This window comes from Aegilops tauschii, chromosome 5 (genome assembly GCF_002575655.3).
Source record: "Aegilops tauschii subsp. strangulata cultivar AL8/78 chromosome 5, Aet v6.0, whole genome shotgun sequence".
NCBI classification, from domain to species: domain Eukaryota; kingdom Viridiplantae; phylum Streptophyta; class Magnoliopsida; order Poales; family Poaceae; genus Aegilops; species Aegilops tauschii.
This window is the reverse complement of record NC_053039.3, coordinates 42,257,115-42,269,038: the sequence shown is the minus strand read 5'-3', so window position 1 is coordinate 42,269,038 and position 11,924 is coordinate 42,257,115. Positions and strand designations below refer to the sequence as shown.

The following is an 11,924-nucleotide window of genomic DNA, read 5'->3' as shown; positions in this document are numbered from 1 at the left end:
GTATCATACATTTTTTATGAATTTTAAAAATTATCATTTATAATTATTTAGAACATTTTTATTACATTGTTTAAACATTTTTTAAATTTCATGGACATTTCTTGAAATGTGTGATATTTCTAAAAAATGCTATCAACATTTTATATAATTTGCATGAACATTCTGTAACAATATTTCAACATCTTTTAACGTGCCATGAACATGTTTGTAAATTCACATTTTATATTTTTCATTTGAGAAATATAGGTGAAAGTAATAAAATAAATAAAAGGAAAAAAACGAACAGCAAGACAAAGTAGCATAGCTATAACGCTTCTGGCGGGGCAAAGGATCATGCGCACCATATTCGATCTCCCGCGTTTTGGGAGCAACGATGTATGCGTACAAACTACTCCATCCGTCTTTAATTATTTGTCACTCAAATAAATGTATCTAACACTAAAGTAGTGTTAGATATATCCATTTGAGCGACAAGTAATTTGGGACGAAGGGGGTAGCATATATATAACAGGTTGATCTGGTATAAGTGGCTGACTAGAAGCAAACACCCTACATACGTTTGTGCACCAACATTTGCATACGTGTTAGTATCAAACAATAATTTCTACGAAAATGGTCTTTGGTGGCCGAGCTACCTGCAGGCCGGAATCACCCCCGTCAGCGCTCGTCGCGATCGATGCCAAGCGTGCATGACGCTACCGTATATAGACTGTATTCGCGGAGAGGTGCACTGTACAACGCTTGTATTTGCTATTAAATATTCAGCATGGGCTCACGTACACTAGTAGGGCACAGGAGTGTCGCCCAGCTGCATGTTGCGGGCACGCATGCATCATCACTTGAGAGTTCAGACTGATGTACACGGCACGGGATTGACCCCGTCAACATGTGTCATGGCAGGGAGCTGTTTTGGGTCCAACGTTGAGGATCCTTCCGTTGCCATGGCCTCACCGGCTATTTATAGGAGAGATGGTTCTGCATCGCAGCCGCACCCAACTCAAACAAGATTGACATGGCTTCATCTTCATCCTCAGTTCGTTCCAGGATCACCATGTGTCCGGATTGTGGCAAGGTTCAGGTGGAGACCAATATCAGCGGGATAGAAGGCCCCAACTTTGGCAAGCACTTGTACAAGTGCCCAATCGACAGTGTAAGCCGACTTCTCTTTTTAGATCAATCCCCTTTGTTCTGCAATTGGGCTTTTTACCAAAGCTAACTCTGTTCACCGTGCCAAATGCAACTTTTTTTTTTCTTTTTGTGCAGGGCCCCGACAAATGTGGCTGGTTCAAGTGGGAGGAACCTTACGCCGGCATCCTCAGGAGGCATCAAGTAGCTGCCCTGCAAGGGACGCGGCTAATCTGCTCCCGAGCTCATTTGAGCTCGGGATGAACAGTAAAATCGAAAAAAATGAAAAACATTTCGAAAAAATCTGAATTTTTTTGATGCAAACATTGACAAAAGTTCTCAATGCTCACAAAATTTCATCACAAAAAAACATTCGTGGAAGTGACAGAAAAAAAAACAAAATTGGTGCTTCAAAAATGTTATTTCCAAAAGCATTTTGGAGTACTGATTTTATTTTTTTTGCCACGACTTGTATGAATGTGATTTCGAGCTGAAATTTTGCAAACCCTTAGAACATTTGTTAAAGTTTACCCTAAAAAAAATTCAGATTTTTTTGAACATTTTTAATAAGTTTTTCAAGTTTACTGTTCACCCGAGCTCATTTGAGCTCGGGTGCAGAATGGACTTTTCGCCCTGCGAGCATAGAACATGCATCAAGTAAGGTTTAGCCCACTTCATCCGGGTCTCATATATTTTGAGTGAGAAATGTGTTTTTCTGTAGACCATGCTTCTCAATCATACATGCCCGACCATCCTCAAATTCTCTCTCACTAACCATGTGATGCACCATCTTGTTGAATTCCTGTTTGAACTCATTATGCTTGCCTAGCAGTGCCCCGACATACTCTTTTGCTTTCTTCAGCACATGCCATTTGCACCACCGATGCGTTCTATGTGGCATGACATCTTCTATGGCAACCTCCATCGCATGAGCCTGGACGAACAGTTTTTGGGGATTCATATGATGCTTAACCAGAAGATCAACATACCTATGAGGATCGTCTATGGCGGTGGGGCTCCTATCATCTGGAAGAACTATGTAAATATCCACTTGAAAGTGTCGATTTTTTCATCGCTCATCATCACACCACCAAAAATAATGCTTTGGAAGTGATTGCTTACACCAACAAAAATACCAAATGGCATGTCATATAGATTAGTCTTGTAAGTGGTATCAAAATGTGACAGCATCACAAAAGCACTTAAACTGCTCAATGCTTCTCCCTGTTGTCCACATCAAAGTCTTGACTCGACCATCAGTGTCAACTTGCACACTGTATTTAAACTCAGGATTCAGCCCGCATTGCGTTGAATACCTCTATTGTTTTTGTGGCATCATTTTCTAATTGCTCTCTATCAAGTTTTCCACAAAGAGTTTTGAGAGATCTTTTCGTGAATGGCACCTCCTTCACAGATCCAAAAAAACTGCCGACCACACTGTAAACCTTGCTCAAGCTTATATTGTTTTCCCTTAGCTACTTCACCAAGTCTCTAGTATATCTATGTGTCGGTGCGATTTCCAGTCCAGCTTTTCCATACGGTTAAACCAAGAGTGCATGGTTGTGCTCGGTTTTGTGTTCACATATGTACCAACCCTTATCATCAGATCTAAGCACCTGCATCAACGCGGCACATCCACACCTTGTCGACTGTTTGACTGCAATGGCCTGCCCTGCAAATTTTTTCACGAACAAGAAAATGAGACCATAATATGAAAAAGTACTTGCAAGGGAAACATTTTTATTATTGAATGAATCATCCTCACCGCACATGCGCACACAAACTCCTGGATGCATTTTTATGGACGTTCAGCCTGCTTTTGGCATACCTGACGCCAAAGCCAGTCTCCCAGGAGTATAGGTTGTAAAACTCATATGCTTCTTCAACTGTGTCAAAGCTAGTTCCGAGCGCCGGATTAACAACAGTGCTGGTCTTGGTGTCTGCACAAGCTCGCATTGAAGCCTCAAGGGCAGGGACTCTGCTTGGGTTGGCATCCCTCTCTTCAGACGCGTTGCCAATCCTAACACTTCAGTTTACAAAATGGTGTTAACTGTATTTTTTACTGGCACAGACCGAGATGGACAGGGTAATTTCTCAAAAAAATTAATGTTGATAATTGATACATAATCATAAAACTACAATCTACCAGCATGACACCCAGTTGTAAAAAAAATATGGTTTCAAGATAGTATGAAACGTGATGATAGACGAATTTTTTCTTCTGTTCATCCATGGGCAGACTCTTAATTTGTGTGTGTTTGTTACAGGCGAGTCCAGGGGAGCTAGAATGAGATTTCGAGCTAGAATATATTGTTTAACAAGAAAGAAATAACAAAAGGAGTGTGTGTTTCTTACCGTCGAGTCCAGGAGCCTTTTGAGTTGTTGACGACCACACCCTCTGCATCCCCCTCCTCTCCCATGGATGCAATGGCCGTATTCTGAGCCGCCATATCGTTCGAGTCACCAAAGACCTCACTCCCGTCCACCCCTCGGAGCTGCTCCTTGCCGCTACCGCCATCGATGGATTCGGAAAAAATCAGATGAGAGGATCGCCCGCGAGCTTCATTGATTGAAGCAACCACAGACTCCACAACATCGATTCTGCCACCCAAAATATCACCCGCATCTACCCTAGGAACCAATCTGCGCCACATACAGTATTCCTAACTAGTCAGATCCAACCAGCTGCAGAGGGAGAAGAACTGCACAGCCAACCGCAGAGAAATCATGGAGCGGGATACAAAGTAAAAAAGGATTTCCTTTTTGACTAATAAAGGGCAAGAAAAAAAAGTTCTCATCCTGATTTTGCTTCTTCAAAGAAGAACCCGAGGCCATCCATGGTGAATCGCCGATCTGCACAGCCACCACGGGAAGGGGATGAGCGGCCTGACCAGGGGAATTTTTTTTTTAGGGGAGACTAGGGGCGCCAAATGGGCCCGGAATTAATACCGCACCAGGCCAGCGTCCCACCACCTAAATTCAAATCAGCCCAGCAGCACATGTCGTGCTTGCGTATCCCGCGCACCACCGATGCCCAGGTACAACGCTAGCACACCAGCCCGCGGCACACATGTATTTCAACTTACGAGCTGCCGTATAAACGCGAGAAAATAGGCGCGCACACGATCGCGTCGCTATACTGCACGGCGCGAGATTGCGGCCTGCAGGTAGCTCGGCCACCAAAACGCCACTCTCTAATTTCTACTACTATATTGGAAGTACGTACAAATGGTCCCTCTCAGGCCTGGCTGGGGCAGGTCGGTCGAAATGGCATCATGGAGTGCGTCATTTAGTTTCATGATTTATAAGGACGTACATACCATGATATCCTGGAGAGCATTGCTAATTGGTTCTGTCTCCCATTCTTTTGGAACCTCTTGCTGTACTATATAATGATATGTTGACAACATATACGGTAGAGTACGTATTCAAGGAGAGCGGTCACATCGATTGATTCATCACCCAACTAGAGAATGTCGTGGAAACGAGTAACGACAGGCTAGAGAAAAACAAATAAAGAGAGTGTGAGCTTCAGTCAAGCAACTAACATCAAGTAATTAATGTAGGGGATGAGACTTATTACTCCGTCTTATCGGCGGTGCCGTTGACAGTACATATATGTTGTAGGGCGGAAGCAAACACACATGTACTTTCTCACTCCGAAATTACTTGTTGCAGAAATGGATAAATATAGATGTATGTAAAACTAAAATAAATCTAGATATATCGATTTCTCCAACAAGTATTTCCGGGCGGAAACGGTATTACCATGCCACCCCACCACTAGTAGGAAAAGGGGCTTTTACCCCGGTTCATAAGGGGCTTTAGTCCCGGTTCTGGAACCGGGACTAAAGGGTCCACTGGTAGAAAAAAGGCCTTTAGTCCCGGTTCGGAAAGGCCTTTAGTCCCGGCTGTGCAACCGGGACTAAATATGCGCGACTAAAACCCCCCTTTAGTCGCGCCTCTTACGAACCGCGACTAAAGGCTTTAGTCCCGGTTCTTGTGGCTGACCGGGACTAAAGGCCCGTCCTTTAGTCCCGGTTCTCGTGGCTGACCGGGACTAAAGGCCTCCTCCGCAGGTTTAAACCTGGTTTTTTTGCGAATTTTTTAATTTTTTTATTTTCAAATTTCTGAATTATTTTAACCTCTAATCTCTAATCACCACCCCTCATCATTGCTCAATTTATCCTCTAATCTCTAATCACCCCTCATCATTTCAAATCATCTAACTTCCCGGACGGTCACCCATCCTCTCACTACTCCAGCCTGAGCACGCTTAACTTCCGCGTTCTATTCTCCCTCGTTTCCAAGTCTGCACTTGTTGTTTTCCTGACAATAATAGGATGTCAATTCTATTAACCCTCAGGAATTTAGCTTGAGCATGAAGTGACACATTTCACTGTTTGAGTTTGAAACTATTGTTTTAAAAAACAATAATTATTTAGTAACACTAATATTTCTGGAATAATTAGTTTGACCATTGTTTGACCACAGTTTGACCAGATTTGACCAAAATTTAAAAAAAATGAAATAATTATTTAGTAACACTAATATTCTAGAATAATTATTTTGACCATTGTTTGACCACAGTTTGACCACAATTTGAAATTTTTTGAATTTTTTTGCCTCTCCAGATCTTAAAAGCCCCGTATCTTTTTTTCTGTTAGGTTTTTGAGGATTCTAAAAATGTTTAACAAGGTTCCCCCAGTTAAATTCGGATGTAACTTTTCGAGTAGATGATTTTTCATATAAAAAACTTTTTCATCCGAGTTCGTATGCAAAAGTTATGTCCATTTTAAGAATTTCTAGAGAGATTTTGCAAATAAAGTCGAAATTCATATTTGTTAATTTTCCCAACAACTAGACCACATATCACATGGGAAACTTATTTTATTTTATTTTTTTGACATTTTCATCATTTTCTTTTGTTTTTTCTAAAACTGAAAAGGCGATCCATGGGAGGGGGGGGGGGTAGAGTTTGAAAATGAGGCCTCCTTTAGTCCCGGTTGGTCTGGCCAACCGCGACTAAAGGTTCGGGCCATTAGTCGCGGTTGGCCAGACCAACCGGGACTAAAGGTCTAACCTGTAGTCCCGGTTGGCCTGGCCAACCGCGACTAAAGGCCTTTGGGCCAGCCTGAGGACCTTTAGTCCCGGTTGGCCTGGCCAACCGGGACTAAAGCCCCTCCCGTCCGCCAGCGCGCGCTGGGCCCAGATAGTTGGTCGCGGGCCTCCTCCCGAACCGCGACTAAAGACCCCTTTAGTCGCGGTTCGATTATTTTGGGGACTAATGGGGGCGTATGGAAGCCTCTTTTTCTACTAGTGGTCGTTACTAATGCCCTAGCCCTTTAGTCCCGGTTCTTACACGAACCGGGACTAAAGGCCGTACACGTGGCCGGTGCGGGGAGCCCAGGCAGGAGGGCCTTTTGTCCCGGTTGGTGTCACCAACCGGGACCAATAGGCATCCACGCGTCAACACCTGGCAGGAGCTGAGGTTTTTGTTTTTTTTGAAAGGGGGTGGTTTAGGGGTTTTGGGTGGTTAATTTAGGTGTTTCATATATTGTGTTAGCTAGCTAATTAATAGAGAGAAGTGTCCTCTCTTATCTCCGTGCTTGGTCGACGCTACGTACTATATACGTATGGAGAGGAGTAGACACGCTAGCTAGTAATCAAATGAAGGAAACAGAAGATCGTCATGAACATATGCATACAGAGAGAAGTGATATCGACCACCTCTCCTTCTCCGAGATATTGGTCGAACAACAATTTCTCGTATATCTATCCGACACTACCGGCTACATATATACAATAATTATCTCTTACAATACAATCTCCTAATTATATTGTAGGAACACAGGGTCCACATAGTATTCTTCGTTTCCAGCGATCACGTGGTCAAGGAAGAATGCCGCCAATTCCTCTTGAATTGCTCGCATACGATGTTCTGCTAGGAGTTCATCCCGCATCCGAAAGATCTAATTTGAAGAAGGGGGGTCAATACATATATATATATATATATATGAATAAATGAAACTCAACACAAATGATGGTAATAAAATAAAATTGTGAATATTATTGCTTACGCACTTCATATTGTTCTTCAGTGTAGCCCCGCTCACAGGTCGTGTGGCGGATGGACTCGCAAACGTAGTATCCACAGTAATTATTCCCGGGTTCCTGCCACAACCACTTTACAAGAAATAGAGGTCAATCAAACTGATAAGCAAGCATGCTAAATGGTATTGATGAAACTAGCGCTTGAATCACTAGGAGATGCGCGGAACATGCTACTATGGTACTTACTTTCGGGTGTCTAAATTGCAGCTTCTTCGGGAGTCCCGGAGCTTTTGAGGTGAATTTTCTCCAAACCCTGCCAGACAAAGAAAACAATTACTTGATATCAGGAAATGAACAAAGTTGCTGATATGGTGGATAATGATCGATTTAACTTACTTCTGGAGCATTTGAGTCATGTTCGCATAGTCCTGGGGATCTTTTCGTCTCGAGTCTAAGACGGTTACTACTCCCGGCTCAAGCTTAATCTGTAGGAGAATATAGTGGAAGTTGCGCATGCATGCATAAGTCATCAATTACATTACTATAACCTGGACTAATAAGGGAAACCGAATATGCACAAGACAGTAACACTCACTTGAAGTTGTAAGGAAAGAGTATTATATCTTTGTTTTGATTTAATACCAACGATTGTAGCAAGTTGGCCTCGGCTTCTTTGGGATTTTTTTCAACCGTATATGCATCTATGAGATTTGTGTTAATGAACCCAATATCACCGATTTGTCTTTTCTTCAATTCGGCGATCTTCAATCTGCATAATATAGTGAGGATAAGTATAAATACATGCAATGAAAGAGCTGACCTATATAGAGAGACTTAATGACAGAAGTAGTACTACTTACAGACAGTAGCAAGTGATCGTTGTTTTATCGAGGGACTTTTGATTGTAAAACTGGAAGAAATCCTCAAATGGAACATTCAGCAGTTCAATTCCAACGAGGTCATGCTCCGGTTTAACTCTCAGCGTCAAAGTACTCATCCCATCAGACTCTCTGCAGGTTTTCATGTACCAATCATGTAGTCTTTGCATCATCGTGCTTAGAGATCTGACATCTTTGACGAGAGGCTTCCCGTAATGGTATTTGTGTTCGTCCACCTCCATGGTTTCATAATGTACATCGTCGGGCAGGTAATCTCCAAGATTGCTATAACCGGGCACCATACTCGGATCATTAGCGACGATGTCTTTTGACACCTTGAGCGGGGGGCACGATTGGTTCGCTTGTTCGCCGAGCTGGGCAATTTTTTCCCAGCTCGTCGTTCTTTCATCCTTTTATCACTGACAGTACTTCCCGACCGCTCCGCTTCGGCATATGCCTTTGCAAGAACGCGCTCATAGTTGCCTCTCGGCGGAGACTTTGGTGGTTTTGTCAGGGCAGCCAGAGTGCGCTTTGCTTTCACCGGATCTACCTTCTCCTCCGGAGGTGGATGTTTCTTTGCTTTCACCCCTTCAAAGAAGTTCTTCACTTCGGCTCGCACGATCTTCGCGTTCTCCTCCTCGGTCCTCTCATATGGTAACTTCTCTGGAGTCTTCAGAGAAGGACCGAATCTGTATTGCCTCCCGCCTCTGGCAGCTGTACTGCTAGACGCCGACAGAGCAGACGGAGCGGCTGCGGCTGTCTTCTTTCCTTGCTTACGAGGCGGAGGAGAAGGACTACGACACGCCGGAGCAGCCGCAGCGGCGGCGGGTCTCTTCCGCCCTTGCTGACGAGGCGGAGAAGGAGGAGGCTGGCTGCTCTGGCGCGCCGGCGCTGGCGGAGAAGGAGGCGGAGTGCCGCCACGCGCCGGAGAAGGAGGCTGAGTGCCCTGATCACTCGCCGGAGGAGGAGGCGGAGTGCCCTTACTCGCCGGAGCCGTCCAGTTCGGAAGCTTGATGAGCTCCTTTCGCCATAGGCATGGAGTCTTCAGAGCTAAACCCAGCCGAGTCTCCCCTTCACCGGTAGGGTGGTCAAGCTGGAGGTCCTCAAATCCCTCCGTTATTTCATCCACCATCACCCTAGCATATCCTTCTGGAATCGGCCGGCAGTGGTAGGTTGCGCCGGGTTCAGTAGGTAAAACAGAGCCAACAGCCGCCTTGACTTCCAAGTTCTGCCATTCCGCCATAAGATGGCAATGTTGAGACTCCGTGATAGCATCCACGGGGTAGCTAGCAGGAGCCGCATGCTCCAGCTGAGGCAGCTCGGTGGAAGCCACGCTGCTTCTCCGCTGAGATGGCGGTGTAGCTTCGGGGGCAGTTTCGGCATCTCGATTGCCGTCTCGTTCCTCTAGCACTTGAACCCTTTCATGCAGACGCTGAATTTGGATCTGCTCCACTTTTTTCCTCCTCTCCTGGGTTTTGTAACCGCCCGCGTCCGGAAAACCAGCCTTCCACGGAACGGAGCCTGGCATGCCTCGTGTCCGTCCAGGGTGCTCAGGATTCCCGAGGGCCATTGTGAGCTCGTCGTTCTCTCTGTCTGGAACGAACGTCCCTTGCTGCGCTGCATCGATATAGTGCTTAAGCTTCTTGACGGGTATTGCAAGTTGCTCGTCCGTCCAACGACACCTCCCTGATACAGGGTCCAAGGTTCCGCCAGCCCCGAAGAACCAAGTCCGGCAACGGTCTGGCCAGTTCATTGTCTCTGGTTCGATCCCTTTATCAGGCAGATCCCTCTCAGACTTGGCCCACTAAGGCCAGGCTTTGAGGTAGCCACCTGACCCCGTGCGATGGTGAAGTTTCTTCTTCGCAGCATTCTTCTTGTTTGTCGCTGACATCTTCTTACTCTTTTCCGATGTCTTGTGGGCCAGTGATCTCTGATCTTCTCATACCGGCCGATGAATTCTGGTGTCTTTTCTTTGTCGACAAACGTTTTCAGCTCATTCTTCCACCTCCTGAATATGTCTGCCATCTTCTTAAGAGCATGAGACTTGATTAATTGCTCTATAACTGGCTTCTCCGGATCCTCCTCTGGCGGTAGGGTGAAATTTGCCTCCAGCTCAGTCCAAAGATCATCTTTCTGCATATCATTAACATAAGACACCTCAGGGTCTTCCTTCTTAGGCTTATACCATTGGTGGATGCTGATCGGGATCTTGTCCCTAACTAGAACCCCGCACTGAGCAGCAAAAGCATCCTTTGTCCGGAGGGGTTCAATCGGTTGGCCGTCGCGCGCGATTGCTGTGATCTCAAACCTTTCATCCGAGCGCAACTTTCTCTTCGGGCCTCGTCTCTTTACCGCAGTTGTGCTCGATCCGGAGGGCTAGAAAAAAGAAGAAAGACGAGTGTTAATTAATATGTGTACATACCAAAACAATGAATGCATCAATTAGCTAGTCAGCACAGGCTTAACTAATATATTTACCTGGCCGGACTCTGTTCGGTCACTGGAGCCATCACCACGGGCTCCTTCTTGCACCAGCATTGGGTCACCGGAGCCATCATAATCATGTCTTTCCTCCTGCACTCTTCGATCACTGCAGCCTGCTTCTTCACCCTGTTCTTCCAGACCATCATTGTCGTTAAGATACGACAAGATATCACCTCCGGCTAAGATTATGTCCCCCAACACCTCTTCTGCTTGCTCATCTCGTCCGTGCTCCATTGTTTCTGCAAATATTACAACATGGCAATTATTACACAAACATGACAGCAGGTGGATATATTAGTGCAAACGTAGACCTAGCTTATTCCGGGTTTGGGGTGGCCTAGGCAACGCTTCAAGGGTAGGGGCGCGGCGGGAGGGGGTAGGAGACCGACATCGTTTTTTTCTAGGGTTTGGGTGTCCTCGAGAGTTCTGGTCGAGCGAGAGGGCTGGGGGGTGTGCTCCCGTGGTATAAGTTATCACGGTCGAGAGGGGGTATACATATCGACCGTCCATCATGTCAAAGTTATCTGGGAGGGAGTTATATATATCGACAACGACGACATACATACACGGGAAAATAATGTTATCGGGGAGGGTGTACATATCGACCCCTCCCCCCACGTGTTAAAGTTATCGGGAGGGGGTTTTATATCGACAACGACGACATACATACACGGGAAAATAATGTTATCGAGGAGGGGGTATATCGACCCCCCCTCGTGTTGAAGTTATCGGGAGGGGGTAATATCGACAACGACAACATACATACACGGGAAAATAATGTTATCGGGGAGGGGGTATATCGACCCCCCCCCCACACGTGTTGAAGTTATCAGGAGGGGGTTATATCGACAACGACGACATATATACACGGGAAAATAATGTTATCGGGTAGGGGGTATATCGACCCCCCCTCGTGTTGAAGTTATCCCCCCTCGTGTTGAAGTTATCGGGAGGGGTATATATCGACGACGACAGACCCGATAAAACATAAGAAAACGAAGAAGAAATAAAAAAGAGGAGAGAAGAAGAAAGGAATAGAGGAGAGGATTGAAGAAAAAAAGGAAGAAAAAAAAGAGGAGAAGAAGAAAGGAATAGAGGAGAAGAAGAAAAATAGAATATTCTATTTTTTCTTCTTCTCCTCTATTCCTTTCTTCTTCTCCTCTTCTTTTTCTTCTTTTTTCCTCTTCTTATTTATTTCTCCTCTTCTTCCTCTCCTCTTCTTCTTTCTTCCCTCTTTTTATTTCTTCTTGACATATATATTCATACATTTTGAACATCTACATACATACAATTTTTTTTGTTCACATATACATTATAGCCACATACACATATACATCACATATGAACAAAAAAATTAAACTATTAAAAATAAAAAAAACATAT

General features: G+C 44.9%; 1 protein-coding gene and 1 pseudogene across 7 annotated transcripts; both read right to left on the bottom strand.

Annotated features, from left to right (window-relative positions):
* Window positions 1-726: 726 nt before the first annotated feature.
* On the bottom strand, window positions 727-4,321 carry LOC109742915 (uncharacterized). Of its 7 annotated transcripts, none has more exons than XM_073499709.1 (6): window positions 4,080-4,321; window positions 3,481-3,978; window positions 2,891-3,151; window positions 2,115-2,797; window positions 1,901-2,059; window positions 727-1,338 (listed from the first exon to the last, which is right to left on the bottom strand). In XM_073499709.1, the coding sequence occupies exons 2-4, from the start codon at window positions 3,777-3,779 to the stop codon at window positions 2,734-2,736; spliced, it is 624 nt and encodes a 207-aa protein (XP_073355810.1). In that variant the 5' UTR covers window positions 3,780-3,978; window positions 4,080-4,321; the 3' UTR covers window positions 727-1,338; window positions 1,901-2,059; window positions 2,115-2,733. The 7 variants fall into 7 exon arrangements, with proteins under 7 accessions (XP_073355810.1, XP_073355811.1, XP_073355812.1 ...); XM_073499710.1 differs by having other exon boundaries at window positions 1,758-2,059; window positions 4,080-4,306; XM_073499711.1 differs by having other exon boundaries at window positions 2,954-3,151; window positions 4,080-4,195.
* Window positions 4,322-7,767: 3,446 nt separating this feature from the next.
* Window positions 7,768-10,775, bottom strand: LOC120963822 (uncharacterized; annotated as a pseudogene).
* Between the last annotated feature and the right edge of the window lie 1,149 nt (window positions 10,776-11,924).

Coding starts and splice junctions, on each gene's coding strand:
- LOC109742915 (XM_073499709.1), bottom strand. CDS start 3,779: ATGTGGCGCAGATTGGTTCCTAGGGTAGATGCGGGTGATATTTTGGGT. Junction 3,152..3,480: donor AAAGGCTCCTGGACTCGACG/GTAAGAAACACA, acceptor TGTAAACTGAAG/TGTTAGGATTGGCAACGCGT. Junction 2,798..2,890: donor AGTTTGTGTGCGCATGTGCG/GTGAGGATGATT, acceptor AAAAATTTGCAG/GGCAGGCCATTGCAGTCAAA.